Source organism: Tiliqua scincoides, chromosome 3 (genome assembly GCF_035046505.1).
Source record: "Tiliqua scincoides isolate rTilSci1 chromosome 3, rTilSci1.hap2, whole genome shotgun sequence".
NCBI lineage: Eukaryota > Metazoa > Chordata > Lepidosauria > Squamata > Scincidae > Tiliqua > Tiliqua scincoides.
In genome coordinates, this window is record NC_089823.1 from 102,734,857 (window position 1) to 102,760,321 (window position 25,465).

General features: G+C 42.7%; 1 protein-coding gene across 6 annotated transcripts in view; it reads right to left on the reverse strand.

Moving 5' to 3' along the window:
* FARP1 (FERM, ARH/RhoGEF and pleckstrin domain protein 1) overlaps positions 1-25,465 on the reverse strand; it is a 218,205-nt gene that overhangs the window by 73,113 nt on the left and 119,627 nt on the right. For all 6 annotated transcript variants that reach the window (XR_010794078.1, XR_010794077.1, XM_066619651.1 and 3 more), the window contains exons 3-7: positions 15,159-15,263; positions 11,422-11,464; positions 9,222-9,300; positions 3,851-3,948; positions 191-305 (exon numbers count right to left, since the gene is read on the reverse strand). Coding sequence is in view for 4 of the 6 variants with exons in the window: in XM_066619651.1 (XP_066475748.1) it covers positions 191-305; positions 3,851-3,948; positions 9,222-9,300; positions 11,422-11,464; positions 15,159-15,263 (440 nt within the window). In the remaining 2 variants the exon portion in view is untranslated. The remainder of the gene's footprint in view (positions 1-190; positions 306-3,850; positions 3,949-9,221; positions 9,301-11,421; positions 11,465-15,158; positions 15,264-25,465) is intronic.

A 25,465-nucleotide genomic window follows, 5' to 3' on the forward strand; every position in this document is an offset into this window, starting at 1 on the left:
AGTTTCCCTTTTCTGTGCTATCTGCAACTAGGTGACTGTTCTCTACCCTACCTTTGCTAACTCTATTACTCAGCCCTGGCCTCCACCTTGACTACTCTATTAGCTTTTTAACATTTTAAGGCCAAATCTGATGCCTTATTTTTCATGAGGCACTGGAAGTCCCTTTGGCACGTAAGCATTAAATACTTACATATGATTACGGTGAAATTCCATTATTTTGTCTTCTAATGCATCTTGCTGAGGTATATACTTGTTCTTTGCTAAGTGTTCGCGATCAACGGTTTCATCAAAATCCCCAATCTCAGCTAGAAGGAAGAAGAAAATAATGCTCAATGGGTGGATTCTAAATATAGAAACACTGAAGTTCCAGTGAAATGTTCCTATGCATGTGCCATGAAGAGTCAGGAAATCAACTTGTTGAATCACATATAACCGGTGTGTTTCTGAATGGGCCAATTATCTCCTGTTCTAAGGGACAATGTTGCATGTATTTGCTTCATCCAAGCCACTGTATATAAGTGTGGTCTCTCACCATCCCATGAAGCCTGGTGGCTTCTGCAGGGCTGTTCTGGCCACCTGGTTGGCTCTGGGTCACCCAGGAGTAATGTCATTTCCAAGGAAATGAACGCAGCTGGCTTGGTGGGGGTGGAGATGGCAGAGGTGACTGGATTTAAAAGCAGCCAGGGGAGCCAGGGACAGACGATGGAGGAGGAAAGTGATAGTGAAATGAGATGGGAGACAACGACAACGACAGGGTAGAAAAAAAGAAACCAGAGTGGCTTGGAGAGAGGTACCAGTAGGGGACGGGGGAACAGGGAAGACAACCAGAAGAAGAGACAAAGGGTTTGGGAACTGAAGAAAAAGAGGGTCTAAGACTGAAGAAAAGGGCAGAAGGAGCAGAGTGAAGAGAACCTAGAAAGGCAGAGCCAGAAAGGCAGGACAATACTTGCCTATTATGACAACTAGAGAAATTAGAAGCAATACTTTGCTCTATTTCCCTGACTGCCATTCTAGATTCTTGTTATATGTACATCTTATTATCGTCTTATATTAAACCTTCGTTTTTAGTTAAATGAACTGGTATATTCTGATCTGGAGGAAGGATTCTAAGTAAATGTATGTCATCTCATGTTAAATTAACATGTTGGCCATCTCAGCCAAGTTGTGAGAAGCTCAGTGATTAAAGACAGAAAGCCAGAAAAGTTGTAACCAAGTAACTCAGTTAGGTATCTGCCCCTAGGGCAAAAGGCATCTACTGCTCTTAAACTCACTAGGAGATAATTCTTTGGGAATTTAAAGATGGATTTGGTTCCAGTGGAAAAGCTGAAGCAACAAGGAACACAACTAAGCAGGCTTATCAGAGATCTCCTGGGGTAAGGACTTCAGGGATGTCGCAGCACATTTGCTTAGTAGTAAGCACTACTTATTTCAGTAGGACTAGCTTGTCTGGATTCTTATGCTCGGTGTGACACAGACAAAACTACTGGGAGCTGGAAGTGAGCAGCAGGTAGCAGAGTACTATAAATACCTACATTTCAAATGAGGGTCCAAAGTGGGAAGGCAGAAACCCAGGCTAGAGGGCCTTTGTAAAATAGGAAGACTGCCGTAATGTTTTGCTTTTACCAACCAATTAAAAAGTTTCCCATTAGGAGCAGATTATAAAAGGGGAATTTCCACAAAAGATTTAGAAAATTACACAGCGATCCCTGATAATAGGTAGAGGTTCAGTTTATTACAAAGCATGCTACACAACTGCTTCTCTCAAATTTTTTAATACTTTTTCTTTTACAGGATTGCTACAGAGAGAGAGAGAGAGAGAGAGAGAGAGAGAGAGAGAGAGAGAGAGAGAGAGAGATGCTTGGGGCAAAAAAGCTAAGTGTACTGCCCTCTCTGAATGGTGGTAAAATATAAGAATAAGCCAAATAATTGATAGTTGGGTGCCTTGCAATAATACCCTGAAATCTTCACCCTGCCTAATGGTAGGACTGGCTTGGATCTCTACCACCACATGCTACACTGGCGCTTCCAATTTAAACATGTCAGAAAAAAAATTAAGAGCCTTATTTGGTAAGAGAGTCACTTGAAGAATCACTTGAAGCTATGCTGAATTAAAAATGCTTTGAGAAATACAGGAACTTTGAAGAACACAAATAGTGGCATATGGTTCTTACTGCAGTTCTCTTGCAGACATTTACTGGCGTATGTCACTATTATACCCACAAGGAAAGCAAGAAGTGGGTTGTAGTCACACTGAGAGCACAGACCAGTATTAAACTTTAATCCATGAAAAACATAGGTGAGTATATTACATAATATTAAATGTTTCAGATCAACATCAGCATGTTAGCCACAAAAGTAGCAAACAAACAATAATTGAGGAAAGCAAGGAACAATTTCTATCTACACTCATCACCACCAGTATGAAACGGAAAGGAGAATTAAGAAAGTCCTGAGTCGCACAGCGATTAGAAAGAGAGAGGTGGGGTGGTTAGGTGGGTGTGTATCCATGTGCACACAACAGCACAATCATGTATGTTAACTTGGAAGTAAGTCCCACTGTTTTCAATGGGGCTTAGTCCCAGGTAATTGTGCACAAGATTGCAGTCTAAAGCAGCAATCCTATCCACACATACCTGGGAGTAAGCCCCATTGACTAAAATGGAACTTACTTCTCAGTAGACATATATAGGATTGGGCTGTAAATCCCTTTTCCAGTACATACACACCACCATACAAAACTGGAATGACAATGAATACTGAAAAACACAAAAGCCAACTGCCTTCTACTGTTATTATAGCTTATACCCTAATATTCTGAAATGCAATATCCAAAGAAAAGGCAGACTGTAAAATCAGAAACACTTCTGATGCCTTCAGTCTGGCGCCCTCATTTTGAACCCTGGCATTAACCATGGTTAGGCTGCTGCCAACAAAACGCTCAAATACAAGCCATGCTGGGAGCAAAAATTTACACCAGAGAGGAGGAAAGAACAGAAATTAAGGAACACAGAGAGAGTGTGCAGTGAGTATTGCTAATCTCTTCTATCTATTATCAATAATATTTCCCTTTGCATTTCTAACCATAAGTTAATTAGGTAACATGCCCTCATCACTTTTGGGAAAGGGGGACAGTTTGGAGGGTTAGAATACTTTAGAAAGATAGGAATGCAATAAAACTCTGATAGGACATTTTATGCATTATTTATACTGTGCCATCAACAGTAAGGTAGTCTGCACATTGTAAAAAGACAGGTCTCTGCTCCAAAGGGCCTTATAATTTAGTTATTGTATTTCATAACCTTGGGAGTATATCAAGAAGGCTGTATTCTATGAGAATCTGGCAACGTAAACGTTTCCTTCAAAATGCAGGAGAGATTAAGGCAGGGCTTTTCAAACTGAAGTGTCGCGACACCCCAGCCTATCAGCCCTGGCCACTTTCCCCTTAAGGGGCGGGGGCAGGGGGGAGGCAGCAACCCATTGCTAAGGGGGCTACAGGGGCTGGGATGCACTCACCAGTCCCTGCAGCAGCCTGTTCGGGGTGCAGGGAGCCCTGCGTGAGGGTCTGCAGGGCTTCCCAGGTCCTGAAAAGTGAAAGCACAGCAATTGCGCTCCACTTCCGCAAAACCGGAAGTGGAGCGCAATAGCTGCACTTTCACTTTTCAACACCTGGGGAGTCCTGCAGACCCTCGTGCAGGACTCCCTGCACCCCAGGAAGGCTGCTGCAGGGACTGGTGAGTGCATCCCAGTCCCTGCAGCCCCCCCGAGCGACATGATCCTGGGGATCGCACTGCTGCCTCCTCCCCGCAAGAACTTACTGCACTGGGTTAAGGGATGAACAAGCTTTACTTACACTGTACAATGTGTGAGATTAAGAGAGCAGCACTGGTATCATTACAGGTTAGTCTTCCTTGTGCTAAATCCTGCTTTACTTGCAATGCAAAAAGGTACCTGAAAGAATACAAAAAAAAGAGGGGTGAAAAAATCATGAGCAAGACTTCTATAGAATGCCAACTGTAAATTCATAAGGGTTACTCATTTTCTGATCACCTGATTTTTTTTCAGTACAGATCTGCAGACTACTAATTGTTGCAAAGAGGTTCACATACAGAACACAGTTAGAACTAAAAATCTACAAAGGGGGCTTTAGCAATGGTCCCGTCCAAACAGCTGACAGAGAAAACTGCAAAATGGCACAAAGGTTGCCTAGTCATAAGAACATAAGAACAGCCCTGTTGGATCAGGGCAAAGGCCCATCTAGTCCAGCTTCCTGTATTTCACAGTGGCCCACCGAATGCCCCAGGGAGTACACAAGACAACAGACACAATCTGCATTCCGCTGCCCTCCCCTGCATCTGGCAATCAGAGGCAGCCTGCCTCTAATACCAAGAGCTTGCACATACCTACTATGACTTGTAACCCCTTAATGAACTTCTCCTCCAGAAATTTGACCAATCCCCTCTTTAAAGCATTCAGGCAAGATGCCATCACTACTTCCTATGGCAAAGAGTTCCACAAACTAATTACACGCTGGGTAAAGAAATATTTTCTTCTGTCTGTCCCAACTCTCCCAACACTCAAGTTTCGTGGATGTCCCCTGGTTCTGGTGTTATGTGAGAGGGAAAAGAGCATCTCTCTATCCACTCGTCCATCCTCTGCATGATTTTGTATGTCTCAATCATATCTCCCCTCAGGCGCCTCTTTTCTAGACTGAAGAGGCCCAAACGCTGTAGCCTTTTCTCATAGGGAAGGTGCCCCAGCCCAGTAATCATTCTGGTTGCTCTCTTTTGCACCTTTTCCATCTCCACTATATCCTTTTTGAAACATGGTGACCAGAACTGGACGCAATACTCCAGGTGTGGCCTTACCATTGATTTGTACAATGGCATTACAATTTCAGCTGTCTTATTCTCAATGCCTTTCCTAATGATCCCAAGAATGGAATTAGCCTACAAAGAGTTACTTTCTTTTTTTGCTGTGCAGGTGCCTGATGCATAAACACTACTTGGATTTCCTGATACTGTTTTTAAAAAAACCAAACAGCCAGTGTGATAAGAACATAAAAACATAAGAACAGCCCCACTGGATCAGGCCATAGGCCCATCTAGTCCAGCATCCGGTATCTCACAGCGGCCCACCAAATGCCCCAGGGAGCACACCAGATAACAAGAGACCTCATCCTGGTGCCCTCCCTTGCATCTGCCATTCTGACATAACCCATTTCTAAAATCAGGAGGTTGCGCATACACATCATGGCTTGTACCCCGTAATGGATTTTTCCTCCAGAAACTTGTCCAATCCCCTTTTAAAGGCGTCTAGGGTAGACGCCAGCACCACATCCTGTGGCAAGGAGTTCCACAGACCGACCACACGCTAAGTAAAGAAATATTTTCTTTTGTCTGTATTCTTTTGATGCATTCTTTTGATGCAGTAATTAGTGCTGGTCTAGCGCTAGGAAAATCTAGGTTCACATCCTCACTCAGTCATGGAGCTCACTGGGTGACCTTCTTAGGTCATTCATCATCTCTCAGTATAACCTACTTCAGAAGTTGGTTGTGAGCATTAAAAAGCATGTATACTGGCATGAGCTCCTATGCACAGGGAAGGGCAGGATAAAATGTAATCAATAAATAGGCAGGAAGGAACTAAATGATGCAGGAATTGTAAGTTTTAACCAGGGATTTTTTTTTTCTTCCAGAACTTCTTCATAAACTGATGAGCTCTATAGATTAACAACTGCACAGACTAACATGATGTTTTGCTTGTCTGAAAGTAGATGGGGGGGGGGGGGAGAAAAAGAACTAAGGGTGCAATGCAGCTCTGAGGCAAGGGAACAAACATTCCCTTACTTTGAGGAGGCCTCCGTGAGTGACACCCAACTGCAGGATGCAGCACATGTCCCATTGGCACTGCTATGCCAATGCTAGAAAGCACTGACATTAGGGGTTAGGATTGCGCCCTAAGTTCTTTAGCCATTGTCAGATAAAAAGCTGAACTCTATGCAATTTTTAACATGGCAGGTTGAGAAGGTCTAAGTTATGCCAAGAAGTCAGTGGTCTGTACAGTTTCTCCCTGATGTTCAGTCTGTTCCTCCATCATTGAGTTAATCTTCGGGAGAAGTGCTGAGACACACTTCATTCTGCACCAGTGAACCTTATCACATTATAGGCAATATGCCAAGATCACATGCTGGGATGAAGTCATTCAGGCTTCTACTACATCAGGTACTAATTGCTATAAAAAGGGGCTTTAGAAGGACCAGCATCATCAAAAGGAAGTTGTGTGGGGCCAGCTGTAGATGGCCCACCAGGATGTGAACCAGAGGGAGACATCTAGCAGAGGGAGGCCACTTCTGTCAAAGGGACACAAGAACACTGTGTTTGTTTTATCTGCTTGAGAGAAACTTGTTGTTTGTGTAGGGTAATAAATCCCAACTTCTATTTCTTTCCCCACTGGTCTGCTCATTCTGTCTCTGTATCTGAAAAGAACCTTTGCACTTCTTGGGGGGGGATGGGACCCAGTGTGCTATGGAAACTAATTTGCACCTTGTCTATCACCATTATGAGACAGGAGGATTTGATTTAGCATCCTGTCTGTAAGATGCAATAACAGCTTCAACTTTGCAAAAATCTTACAGACATCAAAGCAAACTGTGGAATGCAATATTTCAAAGCCGTTAGTCATATGGTTTGGGAGGACTAGAAGAAACAATGCTGCCCCCCTAGTTGTGTTTGGCTCCTTGTGAGCATCAAGTCCAATGCTCAAAGACCAAATCACCATAGTTAAGGTTATAGTCTCTGCAACTGGCCTACTGCATGCAAAGAAGTTAATATCTACAAATTTAAGGTTTTTTATTGTGCAAATTGAAAATTTAGAAAGAAAGTAAAAATAGGATTCACAGTCACATTTTCAGCTCTAGAAGCCCTGCAATAAGTTTAAAAGTCTCTTGTACACATATTTAGTATACCATTTACTGGAAGGCAAATTGGTTGTATTCATAATTCACAGTTAGATCAGTAAATTTGACAGAAGCTACATTCTCCAACATATCTTAGGCAGCACTTATAAGAATACAAATGTCTTTCTAAAGAACTTAGAGCCCAATCTTCAGTGAAGAAAATTAAACTAAAAGAAACAGTTGTAGCCTAATTCTGCCCCTCATTATAAGAGTGCAGTGATGCATATTGACCAGGATCTTATGCTGATGGCTAGGTAGTGAGAGAGAACAGCATGAGAAACTTCCAGTTTAACTCATTTCTGCCCAACCCACAGGTGTACACATTTGATCCCTGTTGCATATATGCAACGTTGGGCAGAAATGGCTTATTAAGATCTCCAACATTTCTCCTATACAGAGACAGAGGTATCTTCTCAAAAGAGAATATCAGATTAGTCTGGTATGATTTACTGATAATGAGCCCATGCTGCCTTATGTCCCATTAGCTGTTTTCTTCCATCCATTCATATTTTTCCTTTTAATATTTGCTCTAGGCCTTGTCTGCTGCTGAGGATAAGCTAACAACAGTACTACAGTAACCACAGCCACTTGGGTCACTTTTTATTAGCTATTTCATTCCTCATACTGCTGCCACCCCCTTCCCACTTACCTCAGTAAGTTAATTTATTTAGCAGTGAATTATTTTAAGAAGTGAGAGATCATAAATAAAAATAAATAACAGAAGAGGAAATTCAGTGCAAAGAGATGCATTCAGGGCGAGAGCAATGCAAATAATTAATATACAATAATGCATCAAAATTAGATACCAAAACTCTCAATGTTAGACAGCAATAAGAGCTCACTGTAAAAATTATTCCAGAACACAACAGAATTTTTTAAAAATCACCAAAATATGCAATTCCAAATAACCTGCACTTTAATATCACAAAACTTTAGTTCTCCCCTTTTAAAGAAAGCTCATGGTAGAACTAGAAACACATACAGAGGAATGCAAATAAAAGATAGTGATTTTCAACCTTTTCATCTCAGGGCACACTGTCAAGGTACTAAAAAGGTCAAGGCAAACCATCAGTTTTTTGGCAATTGACAAGGTGTACCACACTGCTGGTGGGGGGCTAACATCCCTCAATGGCTCTACTAATAAATGACCCACCCCCAAACTCCCACGGCACACCTACACACCATTCGCAGCACACCAGTGTGCCACGGTACAGTGGTTGAAAATGGCTGAACTAGAGGTAAAATGGCTGGGTGGAATATACACCCCACACAGTCATATTCCAAATTCAAGAATTTGCAGCGATAGAGAGGACAAATACGGTCTGAAGTACAATGTGAAGACCATGAGTTCCACACACACCTGTACATGCATGATAAGTCTAGCTCAGCTAGATATTGTGAAAATGGCAGATTCCATGATATACAGCTACCCAGCTGCCCCACATATGTGCAGGAGCATCCAAGGTGTCAGAGAAAGTGATGAGCCTCCTCTCATACCTCCTTCCTCTTACCTATAAGTCTGTCACCGCCTCCTCCTTCTTGCTATACCCAGCAGGCTAATTTCAAACAAGGACCCGCAAGATAGAAGAGGTGACAGCAGAGCTGTAGGTAAGCAGTGGTGGCTCTGAATCGCATGCCTCATCTCCCTCTCTTAGGACCCAATCCTATCCAATTTTCCAGAGCCAATGCAGCAGCAAGGTGAGAGAACAAACTTTCTCTTACTTTGAGGAGGCCTCCATGATCACTCCCTCACTTCAGGATGCAGTGTATGTCCCATTGGCATGGCTGCTTCAGCACTGGAAAGTTGGATAGGACTGGGGCCCTTAGTCCACTCAGCTGTTTCCCTAAGCAGCTGGATAGGTGAGGAGGCAGCAGTAGCCATGGTGGACAATGCATGCCAGAGGATCACTGCAGACCCACCAACACTGGTAAGGTGGAGAGGGAGATGGGTGAGGGCAGAACAAAATAAAATCCTAGCCTCCTTCCCAAACCAAATCCTGTGGCCTGGGTCATGTGGACCCACACCATTGATTTCACTAGCACAAGTTCGTGCTAGATTCCTGTTCGTGTAGATTCCTTTACCCAAAGGATACCTCAGCAACTGCCCCCCCCCCAAGATGCAGTGGTAGCTGTATCAGCAGGGGGCGGGGAGAATAAAATGAAGCCCTTAGTTTTGTTCTGGAATTTGGCACTAACTCTGCATGGATACTTCCAGGATATGTCCTCCTTTATGTAAGTACAAATGAAAACAGAGAGCTATACTAACCTTGTTAATTCTTCTTGAAGTTGTGCATGATCAGGCGGAAAGAATTTCACCACAAATTTTAGAACTACATGCTTAGGTCCTAGGGTGAGAAATGAAAAAAAAAAAACAATGGTCTGAAATAAATGTTCCCATACTGTTACATGCAAATGATGAGCATCTTAACTCACGATAAATTTTTTCCATCTTACCGAGACTTTTTTCAGTGTAAGAATAAGTGCAACACTGAAGTATCTTTTTAACATTTTTTTTTAATCTCTACAGGTCACTGGCAAATGAAAGCATTTGTATTATACAAAAAAGATCAATCTCTATTTTTGTTAACATAGACTACATTTATATCTATTCATGGTAAACTGCATATCCACATGTGGCAGTGCATCTATGAGAATAAAGTACGTACAAGTAAAAATCTAGCTATAATTGGCAAAGAAACCCTTGATTTACTGCAACTTCTAAAGCAAGGTGGGCACTTATGACATTCTCACTCTCTCTTCTACACTGATAACCTAATTCTTGCCTTCAGTTATTCTCTAACCATGTCTATTTTGGATAGCGGATGACTGACACAACCTCCACCTTCCACCATAATTTTTTTTCACTTAATCCACAGTGAGAATTGAACAGAACTTTGAACCCAAGCCAAGTGCTGCAGTTATAAAGCTACATTATTTTAGATTCTTTTGCTTTATATTTTAGATTCTAAATTGGCTTTAGATTCAAAAGCCAATTTCATGAGGCTTTTGCCACAAGGTAAATTTTTAAAAATTTCACCATAGAATGGGAGACAATATTTAGTCACTTAAGAAAGGTTTGATGGGAGGAGTACTCTTTTCCCTAACTTTTTTTACAGTTTGTAACATCTGAATTCAGTGTTACAGTGAGGATCTATGGACTGAGGTAAATTGGAATTAAAAAAGAAAAAGAAGCTTCTCTGCATAAGGGATATCACTGTCTCTTAAAACTACAGTAGTCCACAGAAGCATTATAAGACAGCAGCTTTTCTTACTAAATTAAGTTGGGATTATGGGACGGGGGGATGAAAACTGGCACTAGACACTCTTCATGAACTTCGTGTGCACTGAGGAGAGTCCTCTTCCAGCAGACATTCAAACCATCCAGATTTCAGCTGAGAGTGGCAGTGGAAAGGCTCCACTTGCCCAGGGATCGTCTATCACCCAAGATCTTTGTGCTCTGGTGTCCTGTCTACCTCAAGGAGAGGCCCCTCCTACAGTTTGAGAAAACAGGAATTTCTTATCATAAATTGCTGTTCTAGGGAGGGGAAGGAGGGCATTCCTGAATCTTTGAGGATTGCCACTTCCACTATCAGGAGGCATGGCCCACCAAAGTGAATATCTCCACGTGATCTAGAGCAGGTTAAATGTATAAGAGAAGCTTGTTCAAGGTGCAAATTAGCATTCACAGGCATAGCTGCTTTTGTACACATTTGCACAAATAAAGTTTGTAGTGACTACTGTCAGAACTGAACCTGATGAAGCAATGCACTGAACAATTTTAAATATTCTGCTGGAAAGGCAATATACAATAGATTTCAGCTTCTCAAAAACAGACAATGTACATCATTTGGAAGAAGCTAGAACTCCCCTGTTCCAGTTCAAGCAACTTGTGGGCTGAATAAGAAGTAATACTCCAGCTACACATGCATAATGAAGAGCAACTTCGTACCTTCTGCACCCTTTCCAATTGGTGTGCCTGCACCACTTCCACTATTGCTGGGTATGTAAGCAGGAATGTCACATTTGAACAGAACTTATGCACATGCAATCTATATGCACAGATCTATTTCAAGTGGTTGATACCTATGGCTAGCCTGGTTATAAGGCTAACCAAAGCAGTTGCTTCAACAGGTGGTCCATAGGGGGTAACAGTGGAGGAATGAGTATGCTGAAGCATGAGGGAAAAAATGGGGAGGGGGAAACTGATGTGCCAACTTGGGTTGAACCTGTTGATATCCTAGATAAAATGTGGAAATTAACTGCATATTCAGGGTTTATAGACCCTAATAAAATGTTAGACCACTGCATGGATATCTGAGGAAACTGGAGGTGAAGCAGACACTGTGGGTTGTCAGAGCAGGAAGTCATGTCTCTTGTGCCACACAGGGCTCATGGAACAAATCCAATGAAATGAATAGTCCAATCTAACACAATTCTCCCATCATGAGAAAAATATCAACACTTACTTCTGATCTGCTTCACAATAGGCTTCAAAAGATCCAGCCACACCTGAAACAATAACACGTTATCATCTCTGCACATATAAAAGGTAACAGTTATGCAGTGTAGACTATAGCTAAATTTAAAATATGCACCATTTTTCAGAATGTTAAACTGTCCAGCCTCTCAGGGGTGCCTAAACCCCGGCCCGGGGGACACTTGCGGACTTTGGGGGCTCCCAATCAGGCCCTCGGGGAGCCCCCAATATCTGATGAACCTCTGGCCCTCCAGAGACTTACTGGAGCCCATGCTGGCCCGATGCAACTGCTCTCAGCATGAGGACGACTGTTTGACCTCTCACCTGAGTTGTCTCACCTAACAAGGGTTCCCTCCACTACGTGCTGTTTCACATCTGTGATGCAGCAGTGGCAGTGAAGTAAAGGCTGGCCTTGCTTTGTGTAAGGTCTTTTATAGGTCTTGAGCTACTGCAAGACCTTCATTCATTCATATAAGTTCCATCTCTAATAAATTCATTTATGTAAATTAATTCCTTTTTTCCCCCGGCCCCCGACACAGTGTCAGAGAGATGATGTGGCCCTCCTGCCAAAATGTTTGGACACCACTGGTCTACCCATATTTTCTGCTTTCATATTTGGTTTCTCTAAGAAACCAAATGTCTAAACGGTATTATACCTATCAAAACAGGAGTAATACACACAGGAACAAAGAATATGATGTGTATGCAACTAGGTAATTAGAAGCATCCTAGTGTAGAATTTAACAAACACAACAAAACTAAACCTACATGGTATAACAAACAGCTACATAAATCTACCATCAAGAAGGAATCAGGAAGCCTTATTCTTACGCTATGAAAAAGGCATAACTGCTGTTCCTTCATGGGTCCATTTCACTCTCTGGTAATACAGAAACCACATGGAAGGGCTGTGATCAAAGGGGATGAATCACAGCGGTATCCATGTAAGAGAACAAATCAGAGGCATGGGAAGAGGAATATTAGTATGTATGCGTCTTTTACCACAATCCTGTTCCTCAGTTGTGGTTTTGACATTCTAGTATTACTGGAGCAATGTGGGACCACACCCATTGAAAAACAATAACCATTCCACTTTTGTAACATGCCACCTTTGTAACAACCACCATGCCACTTTTGGGCATAATCTAAATTTGTTGATCTCTCCAAAATTTTGATGCATGAAGGGCAATGAGAGAGAGAGAACGTAGGTCAACAGTAGTTAACTTCATGAGTAAGCATTTTTAGTGGAAAGCCATATAATCATTGATTAATACAGAAAAATCTATACAGCAGGCCCTCCTTGTCCGCGGTCTCAGCACCCACAGATTTCAATATCTGTGGATGCCAAGCCCACGGCTGGAGGGCCTCAGAGGACCTCCCGGATGTGACTAGAAGGCACTTCTGATTTGCCGGCACAAACCAGAAGTGCATTCCAGTTGTATCTAGGAGGCTCCGGAAGAAGCTGGGCGCGACCTCTGGAGGGCCAGATGTGGCCCCCAGTTATATAATTGCAGCTCCACATGCCCCCCAGCACGGATTTTATTATTTGCGGAATTCAGTGTCTGCAGGGGTTCCTGGAACAGAACGCCCACAGATACTGAGGGCCCACGGTATTACATATGAATGTTTTAGTCAGGTTCTGTTATATTTTGTTTGTTTGTTTGTTTGTAATCCACCTTTCTCCCCAGAGGGCACCCAAGGTGGCTAACAACATTTAAAAGTCATAAAATACATAAAAACAACAGCAATAAAATAGATACATTTAGGTACAATGTAAAACCATTAAGGGCGCAATCCTTAACAGCATTTATGCCGGCAAAGGAGCCCTGGGAGGCTCTGTAAAGCACGTTTGCACCTTTGTGGGAGGAAGCTGCGTCGGCGCATCTCGATGCACCAATGCACGGAGGCCAGCAGAAGCCTCTATGGTGGCTTCCTCACCGCTGCTTGTGCCAGCACACCTGCGCCAACACAAGCGGCGAAGGTAAGCGTGGAGAGGCATGGAGGAGGCGGGAGGGAGGGATTTCGGGGGGGAGGGCAGGTGATGGGCAGCCCCGGGGGCGGGCGTGCGGGGAGCTAGGGGCAGGACTGTGACCCGGTAGTTATGCCGGATCCCAACCCCCGTCCCCAGGGAGAATGGAGCGACTTCAAGCCCTCCGCTCTCCTCTGACTTGCGCCACCTCCAGAGGTGGTACAGGTCCGAGGAGACCCATTGGGGCGAGCAGCCCTTACCCAGGGGTAAGGGGAAGAGCTACCCCTTGCCCCTAGCTGAGCTGCTGTAGCCAACGAACCTACATTGGATGCAGCGCAAACCTCCTGGCTTGCCTGTTCCAGCGCAGGTTTGGATTGTGCCCTAAGTGAGCATACAAGATGATGTAAAATTTATTTCTATTTTTCTGGGTTCAATCTAAGAACAGGTTTTTAAAAGGAGGACACATGTATGTGAAGTTTGACCTTGAGTAGTTTATGATTATGAAAAGGCAGAAACACTTTTATGAAGTATAAAAGATAGAAAAATATGTTTTAATTTTTCTATTCAAACTTTGTTCCCAACAATGCAATTTCATTATTATATCATATAGCCATTTCTGCCCAACATTGCATATACACAACAGGGACCAAATGTGTACACCTGTGGGCCTTGCAAAAATGAGCTGAAGAGCTAAAATAGCAAATTAACACATGCACTTATTTCAAACCTCTCTTCAGGCATGTGAAAAAGTCATAAATAATTCCTTTTGGATAGATTTGAAAAACAAGGTTTTTAGAATTGTGATCGTTTAGCAGATAAAAACTTTTTAAAGTCTTGGCCTTTTAGTTATTATTCAAGTGTGGGAAAGCAAGGGTTTTTCAGATGTTTAAAAAAATAGATCCTGATTATTCCTGGCATTCCATTAATTCTATTTCTTGTTTTTGAACTTCACACTTGGCACAATGAAGAAGGTGCACCCTGCCAAATTTCCAAAGAAAATGACTAAGACATAATCAAGCTACAAATGACTTGGCACTCTGGCTGCATTACATACAGGAGTAGGTGGCTCTACACTGTTATTTCTGGAACAGAGATTATAACCTTAAGAGGGTAACCAGCAGCTCAGCTAAGAATCCTCAACAGTAATGCATGATTTTACCTGACCTGAAGGGTTATATGAAGGAGATGCCAATATATTCCTTTCCCAGTTACATTCTGCTAAATTGTGAGATAAACTGAATGGTGGATGTTACAGATTATATGGTTCATTCAACCTGTAGCCTGCCATCTGCGTATCAAGACAGGAGTTCCCTTGTTCAAACATCTTTTTAAAAAGAGTAACAAGGGGGAATGGATGTCTGGTGTTTGCAACAAATACAAGGATGCAATCCTGCAAAGAAAATACTCTTCTCTGTGAAGAGTGCACTTTTTTTTTTTGGTCTTCCAACATGGTTTATGTTTTTGTTCTACAAATATGTGTGCAAATGTATATACAGGCATGTCCAAAATGCAATATTTGTCCTTTTTTGTAATTGCCAAATACATACATGTTCACATATTATTCTGAACTAGGCATTCAATTGATATGCTCCATTTGGAATGAACCGCTCCTGGTTTCACTATCAGAACAATAAAACTAGGAGCATTTTAAATTAAACTGCTAGAAAGAAAAACTATTTTCAAAATATGAGGGTGAAAGCTTGTGCTTAGAAAATGTTCATAAGAAAATGAGTTACAAAAGATGCAGCTTCACTTACCATTATTTTTTTATGATCCAGAAACTCAAGGCCAAAATAGTCACCTTCGACAAGGTTCAGGTGATTGCAGACTGCATCCAGCAAAATCTTTCCTGGAGCTCTTTGCTGTAATTAAAAACGACAAAAGGTTATGTACTATTTTATCCACATCAATAACATAACAAAAGCTTTATTTTAAAAAGCAATTTATAAAATGAAGGTGATTATGTAGTCTCGTCACACACCTATGAGCACAAGCTACAACGAATGTATGATTAAGTTTTCATTTTAAGACAAAGGAATACTCCTAATTCCATTTAGAGGTCAAAATGAGTACTGATTCAACTGTGGATTTACTTTATCTAAGGCCCAAAGTTCATGTGTAGAAATTCATGTGGTAACAGGTATTTTCCACAGAATAATCACGTTAGGATGCAAAACTTATCCAGCAGTTTTCATGCCATGGAATATCGTAGTATCTCTTTGCCCAGTGCTGACCTCCTAATCTGCAAGTTTGGTTTCTTCCACACAGGTTTTTTCATGTGGTTGCAAAACTCATGTGGTTCTCAATATCTGTGAATCTGATAAGTAAGACTGCACCCTAAATTGGCTGCTGGCAGAACCCTTTTCTACAGCAGCTCCTCCTCTTCTTGTTTTGTGCTTTAAAAGGGCAGCAATCAGTCCTGACTTGAGGGAAGTAAGAAAGTCCTGATTGAGGCAAGTAAGAAAGACACCAGCAAAAGCACTTTGCTTCATCTTTTGCTCTGCCTCTTGAGAAGGGGGGGGGGGAGGAGATGGAAGCCACCAGCACTTCAACTTTCTTGCAGCTTGAGATGGGAGGTGCTGTCTGTTTATATTGCCTTATGTGTACTTATGTGGAAGTAAGTCACATTGTGTTCAATGGGGATCAGTCCCAGGAAAGATGTGCATAAGATGGTAGCCCAAATTGTGGTGAAGGAGACTCGTAATTTGTCTTGCCAACTACTAATTCTCCACTTGCTGAAAGTGCCCAGAATAAACACATGATCTGCCTTCCATCTCTCAAGTATTCTTTCTCCCCCTCCCCAGGTTCTCCTCAGAGAGACTGTCTTCCAGAAAAATGGCTACAGATACAGGGGTGTGTGGGTGCCTGTGTTGATCCTGCTTCTTGGAGCAATAGCCTGTGCTTGGGGGTTGTTAGAGGCACTGGGCTCCTGGGCAGCATGTGCACAAAGTTAAAATTTCATCAGATAATACAGTTCCATCTGAACAGCCCACCAGACAAAAGGCACCTCCTTCTCCCAACATAAAAAAGGGAGCATAAAAGCAGGAGGTAGATGCAGAAGCAGGAAAGGAGCCTCTGACACAATCCTATCCATGCCTACTCAGAAGCAAGTCCCATTGTTTTCAATGGAGCTTCCTACCAGGAAAGTGTGTATAGGATGGCAGCCCAGGCAGAGAGAGTAAGGAGTCACCAATGGCACTTTTTTCAGTTCCCCTTCACCATTTGCTTTTAGCTGTCTGTTCTTATTCTCTTCAACACCCTTTCCAACTAGAGGAGAATAGTTCTCATCTGTGAGGCAATCTTACTGTGATAATCCACAAGGAGCAAGTCCCACTGTGTTCAACAGAGCTTACTCCCAGGAAAATGTGTATAGGATTGCAGACCAAGTGGGTGTGGATGAGATCTAGGAAGGAGGATGAAACTGAAACCTCTTTGCCTTTTTTCCTGCATGAGCTATGAACGGGTGCCAGAGAGGATGGAAAGGTGTCTGATTTGGGGGCATAAACCCATGCCTACTTATTCAGAAGCCTGAAGGAGTTGACAGCAGCTTGTTCCCATGTAAGCAAGTCAGCCCCTTGCACACTGGCACAGAAAACAAACAGCACATGACTCCTGCTGTCAGTGGTGTGCAGGACATTTACCGCCCTCAGAAGGGAAAACCTTCAGGGGGAAGCTCCCACCTCTCTGGCAGGCAATTGCTGCTGGGATATATGCAGACACAGGAAGTCCGCCAAAAGATTATGCCAAAGCACCAGAGGAGGGAACTCAATGCAAAACACAATGGACTGTGTGGTGGCTGGGTTTAGTAGTTTGATTCTGTCAATCCACTGCTTCAGTGGCTGCACTGGTTACCAGTTCATTTCTGAGCACAATTCAAGGTACTGGTTTTGTCTTTTAAAGCCCTCTATGGTTTGGGACCAAGGTATCCAAAGAACTACCTTCTTCTGTACCAACCAGCTTGCTCTCCAAAGTCATCTGCGGTGGGCCCTGCTGTGTGCGCCCATCCTTGACTGAGGCCAGACTAATGGCCACAAAGAATAGGGTCCTCTAGCAGTGCCCCAACTTTCAAACTCTCTCCGTTTGCGCTAAGATCAACACTCTCTGTGATAGCCTTGCAGCAAGGGTGAAAACCTTCCTTTTCTATTAGTGCTCCCCCCAGTGGTTTTAGTTACTGTTCAATTATTGTAAACTGAGTTGCTGTGATTTTATAATCTCCTGCTGCTTTTATTGCTCTGCTGTTTGTAGTGCAATTATTACTCATAATGTTTTTTTTTAAAAGTTATTCTGACTTTTCTTTTACTGTATTTTAATATCTGCATTTTAATCTTTGTTGTTAGCTGCTTTGACCATACCATTTTTAGGGGAGGAAAGACAGGATATAAATAAGTTAAAGAAATAAGTAAGGAAAACACACAGTTCTCTAAGCAAACCAAAGGGGGGATATTTAATGGAAAAAGGATGACACAGCAAACTACAAATAAAACAATACAAACACAAAATAACTAGATATAAGGCGCAATCCCTTGGGCTGGCATAGAAGGGTTGCAAATGTGCTATAAAGCACTTTTGCGCCTCCGTGGGAGGAAGCTGTGTCGGCACATGTAGATGAGCTGACGTGCGGAGGCTGGTAGAAGCCTCCATGATGGCTTCCCAACTGTAGGCATGGGGGTGGGTGGGGAGGAGGTGGGAGGGGGGCGTTTCTGGGTGGAAGGAGGGTGGGTGATGGGCAGCCCTGGGGGCATGCACGCAGGGAGTCGGGGGCAGGGCTGGGACCCGGCAGTTATGCCGGATCCCAACCCCTATCCCCGCAGAGAACGGAACAGCTTCAAGCCGCTCTGCTCTCCTCTGACTTGTGCCACCTCTAGAGGTGGCAAAGGTCCGAGGAGACCCATTGGGGTGAGCAGCCCTTACCCAGGGGTAAGGGGAAGAGCTTCCCCTTGCCCCTAGCTGAGCCACTGCAGCCAACAAACCTGCGTTGGATGCAGCACAAGCCTCCTGGCTTGCCTGCTCCAGCGCAGGTTTGTTTTGCGCTCTAAGCCTCTGACTTTGTTCACACTCTGTAAATTTTTACTCCAGCATTCCCAAAGCAACTAGGGATTGTGCACAACTCATGCTGAGCATCCAACACTAGATGAAGGTGTTTTTGGTTCCTTGGTTGCACAGCCAGTGGGCACAAACTTTCCTTTCTCTGAGAGATTTATCATTTGGGGCCACCTAGAATCAGTGGGACATCAGGTCCTACTTTTGTATATCAGGTGGGTATCCGAATCCAATTAGCTTGTACAAGCTCAAGTTTCGTTAGGTACTAACCAAGGGGAAGATGCTCATGGGAAAGAGAAGATGCAAAATTTGCACTTGGCTGACTCAACAATCCTCCTCAGGATGTTCAGTTATCTCACAGGAGGGATAAGGACCTGAATGGCCCAAAAGGAAAATCAGGTATTTTCATTCACAGACAACTGAGCCGAATCACTCAAGAGCCACAGAGCTGGTCTGCCTTTAATTAAATGACAGCTTGAGCAGATCAATGAAGGCCATCATGTGATCTATATTAATTTACCAATACTCATCCTTATTAAAGAAGGCAAGGGATTACCATCAATAGATTTCTAAGCCCATAGTGAGACAGCCTATGACAATTACCGCCCCCCCCACACACACACAATTCACAGTCTTTTTAGAATAATTTTGAGAGCACAAAAAAATCAACTTAGAATCCCTTGAGTACAAACTGTGACAAAGAAAAGCTAATGATAGACTAAGCAAACAGCATACAGACAGTCCCAACTCCACGTAAACACAGATGGGGGTCTGAGTTGCTTGTACTAACCAGGAAGAGAAATGTTTCGGTCAATTAAAGCAGTCAACCCAATGCACAGTGGCTACAAAGAAGGCAAACTGTATTATCAGGGGTCATTAGGAAAGAGGATGCAATTGTGTGGAGCTGTACCTGCCTGATCAGGTTTGTCCAGTGCAGAGGCAAGGCAAAGGCAATGAGGGAGTGGAACACAGCAGGGGAAGATTGGGCATGGTATCAGGCACTGTATCCTATACCCCCTCCTGGGCTTGATCCGTCAATATGGATCAACACAGGCTTGTGCCAGGGATACTGCTGGTGCAGCTCTGAGTTGACCCACAACATCTGGGGCTTTCCCTGGGGCAGAAGAACAAATGATCCTTTATCCAGAGGAGACCTCATGTCTGCTAAATTCCCCCACAGGATGCAGTGTACCCCGTGTTGGTACAACTGTATTGCAGTGAGATAACTTAGGCAGGATTGGTCTGCCTGAGATATTTAGGGTGGACAAAAGGAGACATTTATTCATATAGCACATAATTAATCAGTGATTTCATTTTCACAAGATGAGGTGATGGTCATTTCAAAAGGGGACTGGCCAAAGCAATGGAGGACAGGTTTACTGATAGTCATGATAGCATTATGCTACCTATAGGTTCAGCAACAGTATGCCTTTCTCTGTTTGTGGGCTTCCCAGAGGAAGGTGGTAGACTACTGTGAACAGGATGCAGGACTTGAAGGGCCTCTAGTCTGATTCAGCATGACTTTTCTTAGATTCTTAAGCCTGGGATTCCGTGAGACCATAGGAAAGCCATGAAGGGCAAATAGCAGTTGGAGAGGTGATGAGAAGACTGGATCCAGATCAGAAAAAATGGTACAGTGGAAAGAGTTATCCTTCCCCCCCGTCCCCTCACTGCTTTTACCTTAATGAGCATTTCCGATTATTGGTCCGTTAACATCACACTTAGTGTTTTTTCCCAAGTTATATAAAAGAAGAGAGAAACAAGACCCAGAATAGAATTCAGGTTACCCTGGTAGAGAAGCTTGGGATTATTTTAGTAGATTATACACAGCCCCAATTGTCATGAAAGGTAGGGCTGGAAAAGGGTCAGGTGTCAATTTCTTGGGGTGGTGGCAGTGGTGCATATAGTTCTGTTACTTAGACAGCTGAAATAGTTTACCAACCCTGTTTATATAACATTTTATATTGAAAACATATAATTTTGTTAGCCGAGTGCTCATTATACGAGGACCCAAGTATTCTTTAGTAGCATTTCATGCATAGTTCCATCATTTGGTAGAATACCATCAGCAAGAGTGGAAACTAATTTTTACACTGAGCACCAACACAGAAATAAACATTTTAAAACAAAAACATTCTAACTTCAGTGGTCTATATCGAAATGGATTTTTTCCCCAAGAGTTGTGCCTGTGATTTAATGTGAACTACTTTTTTTTAAAAACCATGCACATGCACTAGATTTTCAGAGGGGAATCTGTGAAACCTTTGACAAGTTAATTGCCAATAATGTGCATAAACCGTTCTGGCTTTAAACAATCATTTGTTCAAGCTCCTTGGATTAAGTTATACATTCAACATTCTTTATGCCAGGTAGTCTTTTTCAACTTTGTCCAATCCCCCCACTCACTGGGAACAAGAATGTTTATTCTTCCTTCAGTGGGGAAAGCTTTGGGGTCTCTAATAGCCTTAACAATTGTCTGACCTTAAAGAAATCCCTGATCAATAAACAGTTGATCCTCTGCTTTAATCAGGGCAGTTAAGCATGCACCTCATTCTTTAACACGACCTTTCAATCAGGAAGTGGTTGAGAAAAAACATTCAGTGATGTTGACAGAAGCCATGCCCTAAAATTTTTTTATCTGTTTCTTTAAGCAAATTGATTTTTCTAGTTTAAACACAGACACTTCATCAACTCAAAGACTTGTTATCAATGCCTTAAATAAAAAGAAAGACTAAATACTCCAGCAAATTTAAATCCATCAAAGCGATCTCTGATCAAGGTTGTATTTGCAAAATTTTTCTCAGGTCACTGAATCTCTTGTGCTTCAATTAAACACCTTAAAAAAATCAAAGTTGCTTAAGGACATATTTTTAAAGCTTCTCAGTAACATTTCTAAAAGAAGATAAAATCTAATTTCATATAAGATGGGATGCAAAGCACTGATTGCCCCTGAAAGCTGTCATCATTTGTTCTTTTCGTTGTCGTTTGGTCTTTCTGTCATCATTCAATTGCTATCATTTTTTATGCAGACAACCTGCAGTTTTACTTTCTTTCCTCCTCTTGATTCATCTTCACCCCCCCCCCCTTACTAACATCTGTGCTTGTCTTGCTGCAATTTCTGACTGGACACCACAAACTTTAATTTTTCCAAAACCAAGTTACTGGTCAGTCATCCGTCTTGGCATCTGTACCTTTTTTCTCTCTACTACAGCTTCTAATACTCCTTATGGCCAGCCTGGAACCTGAAAATCTTTGCCACCCCATTTTCATCTTTTTCAAGGTTACCATTTCCAACTTTGAATTATAATTTTACATCTTGCCTCCTATTGCAAAGACTCCAAAATTTTCTCTTATTCCTTCAAAACTTGATTATTGCAATTATCTTCTCTCGGCGTTGCCTCTCTCAAATAAACTCCTTCTCCTTAATTCTAATGTTCATTATATTTGGATTGCTTCTGTTCCCTTACTGGAGCTAATTTGAGTTACTCCTTTTTGTTTTTTAATCTCTTTTCCAGTTTGGTCCTCCTCATCCCTTTTTATTTTCTCCTTGTTTTTGCTGCTCTGCCAATACTTTCATGTCTCTGTTCTGTTTTACTGCCCCCTTTCTCTAGAATTTACTATCTGGGTTCAGATATCATGGTTAAGTACCACTAATGCAAGTTCAAGGGAAAGAAGTTTGTAGTACTTCACTAAAACTACCTGGCATAATGGAGAAGTTTTGTCCCTTGCTTAACAGAAACACAGTCAGGTGTTGCTGTTTGAGTTATCCCATCCAAATTGCCATTGCAACCCCTCCCCAGTTAAGTTTGCTTGCAAGGGTGGGTATGGTAGGGAGGGCTGGAGTCACACTCTCCCAGGCTTGGTCTTCACAATCTTTCTTGAACGCTTTTTCAAATATCACTATTCTAATGGAGAATTCACCAAGAAGGTCTGAAAACTAGAGCTAATTATAAGGCAAACTGGAGAAAGTCTGCTCATTATATAAAACTGGTTCACATTACAAAGAAGAGAGGAGCAGAGGTAAAAACATTTTGATGTGTCACAGCAGTAAAAATATAATCAAAGGCTAAATAATTAACTATTTTCTGCTCTTTAGTGGTATTTCAGGCCACCTCACCTGCATAATCCTAGGGCCAGCCTGCCAAGAAAAACAGGACAGCAGATAGCATCTCACAGGTTGCTGAAAAACCTATCTGTGTATCTCAACAGGAGTGATATTTGTTAAGCTCCAGGGGACTATCAGAATAATTTCAAACAGCCTAATTTTGAACTTAGACTCTTTTTCTGAAAGGCTAATTTCATAATGGGCATATATAAGCTAAACAAAGAACTGATGTAGTTTTTGTCTTCCTTCCTTGATTTTTTTTGCACGTACTGAATGAAGTGTATACCCCTGGCCTCCAAGCTATTCAGAAACACACTATGCGCCTTGTTTCTTCACAGGGGCTGAAACGAAGTTCAGAATGCTCATTAAAAAATACTTCAGATTGAATTTCATAGTCTACAACTTCTGGAGAGGAACATAATAGTACCATTCAGATTAGTTTAGTTATGCAGCAAACACTGTGTAATGAGGTATCAACACCTGCCCCGCCCCCCACCCTATATGTGCCTCCAGTGCTGGAAGGGAGAAACCGTCCAGTTTTATTGCTATGGATTTGTTTTATAGACAATTTCCTGCTTGATAAAATATACACAAATAGTGTCTGCACATTTGGATTTTAACCTATCTTTTTTTCTTGACTGGCACTCTCCGTGATTTCAGTCAAGAATAGTTTTGTTGCAAAACAATCAACAAGACATACTAAGTAAATTGTCTATAGAAATAGCAAACCATTTGCAGCACAGTACTAAGACCAAAAGTAGACATTGAGTAGATTGGGTGCTTGCTGCTGCTTAAAGCTACAGTTCTGCAACTTGCCCCCTCCTTAACTCTGTAACACCTAGTAAACTAAGATGTGATGTTGTTGCATGGAGAGCTCCCCTTATTGTTGTTGCAATAGGCTCCCCTTGTAAGGCACTAAAAACGTTGCTTCCAGGCTCCATGGAGAAACCAGAAGTAGCTTTTTTGCTGTTTTAAGTCATTCTGAGATAGGCAGAGACCTCTGGTGGATGTGCGTGGCCTCCACCAGGCTCAGAAGACCCTCCAGAGGTAAGGGTAGCTGCTCACCTCTCCTCTAGAGGGGATGCACGGGGGGGGGGCACTGCGGACTGGATACAAAGTTAACTGAAAATGCGGATATGGGATCTGTGGATATAGGACCCCTCTGTATTTGCCTTTTCTTAACATTCTTATTCATTTGCATGAAACTAAGCAGTAAAAGGATCTGACAGTAGAACACACTCACATTGAAGCTAATCCTTGTGGCCATTGGCCATGGCTCCCCATTACAACACCTCACCTCAGTTATCCCCAAAATGGGGGTGAAGGTGTTATAATTATACACTAGAAACAAAAAAACAGCTGCCAGCACTCTGAGGCTGCAATCCTAACCACACTTACCTGAGAGTAAGCCCCACTGAACAAAATAGGACTTACTTCTGAGTAGACCTGGTTAGGATTGTGCCTTTTGTCTTACAACAGCAGCCAACAAGAGTTAACCCCTGCTAACTGGTAAGAGGCACTTTTCCAAGTGGGTGCTCCTCTTTTATTTAGCAGGGGGAGAGTAACTGGTCCATCTCTCCCCAGCAGTGTCTTTTCTAGTGGCTGTCTGCAGGTGTTGCATCTTTTTAGATTGTGAGCCCTTTTGGGACAGGGAGCCATTAGTTATTTGATTTTTTCCTGTAAACCGCTTTGGGAACTTTTTATTGAAGAGCTGTATATAAATACTTTTAATAACAACAACATGGGAAGTACCCCCCCCCCCCAGGAAAAACGGGAATGGCTGAAAAGGAATGGGTATTTTTATTTTTTAATCAATTTTTGGAGACAAAGCCATCAAGAGTGGCTTTTTTCTCTTTTTTTGAAAGGGGAGGAAAAAGAGAAAGGTGAAGATCCTGGGTTAAGCTGACACAGACCCCCAAGCCTGTGTAGGTCTACTCAGAAGTCTCATTTGAGTCAATGGGGCTTATTCCCAGGAAAGTATGGACAGGATTGCAGCCACACAGAGCAAGATTACAACTCACCCCAAAGTAGATGGGGGCTGCTCACACACATACACCCAACATGCAGGCTGGGGCATTTGGACAACCCCCCCCCCCCAGAGCAGGCTAGGCTCCCTCCTTCCCAAGTGGAGGAAAGCGCTGTGCTGCCTGTACTTAACTCTTCCCTCCCAGTTTGAAGCCTGCCAGGAGCTCACCCTGTGCTGATGAGATGCAAAGCTGCCCAGCCAGGCTTCTCTCCCACCTCCCCCCACCATGTTTCACACACCTCATGCTGCCCCACCCTCCTCGTTCACAGCAAGTAGAAAAGCAGCAAGTAGGGAGGGGCAGGTGCAGCTACTCTACTCCACTCCTAGGTCCTGCAGCCATGGCCACCTCTCTCCTGGAGAGGGCCCTGGCAGCTAGCCACACCTCCCTAGGGAGCACAGATTGAATACCACCTCCCTAGGGACGCACAGGTTGAATACCTCAGGTTTAAAGGAAAAAGCAACACGAAAGAAACAAGTTATATTCACCTCTCCTGCTCTACCACTATAAATGATGCTTCCTTCCCTCCCCACCACAGCATTACAGACGTTCGCTTTTTCATGTGAGCCTTAATTCTAAATGGAAACAAGAGGCATGGTGCAGCTTGCCAGGTTTACTGACTACTGTTAATGTTTCCAGTATAAAGTAGTTTCCCCTATAAGGGCTAGCTGGCAACTTGCAGGCATACTAAAATACTGAGGCAATAAGGATGCTTCAGACTGAAAGTATGAGCTGTTGAAATAGCTTTCACAACAAACTACAATTTAAAGACCAAGTCAGAAGCAAATAAGTGTTTTGTTTTTTTCTCCCTGCTGGCAAACAGATTTTGAAAATAAACTACTTACTGCTTATTGAAGCTGGGTAATAAAATCCAAGTATCTATAGAACATTAACT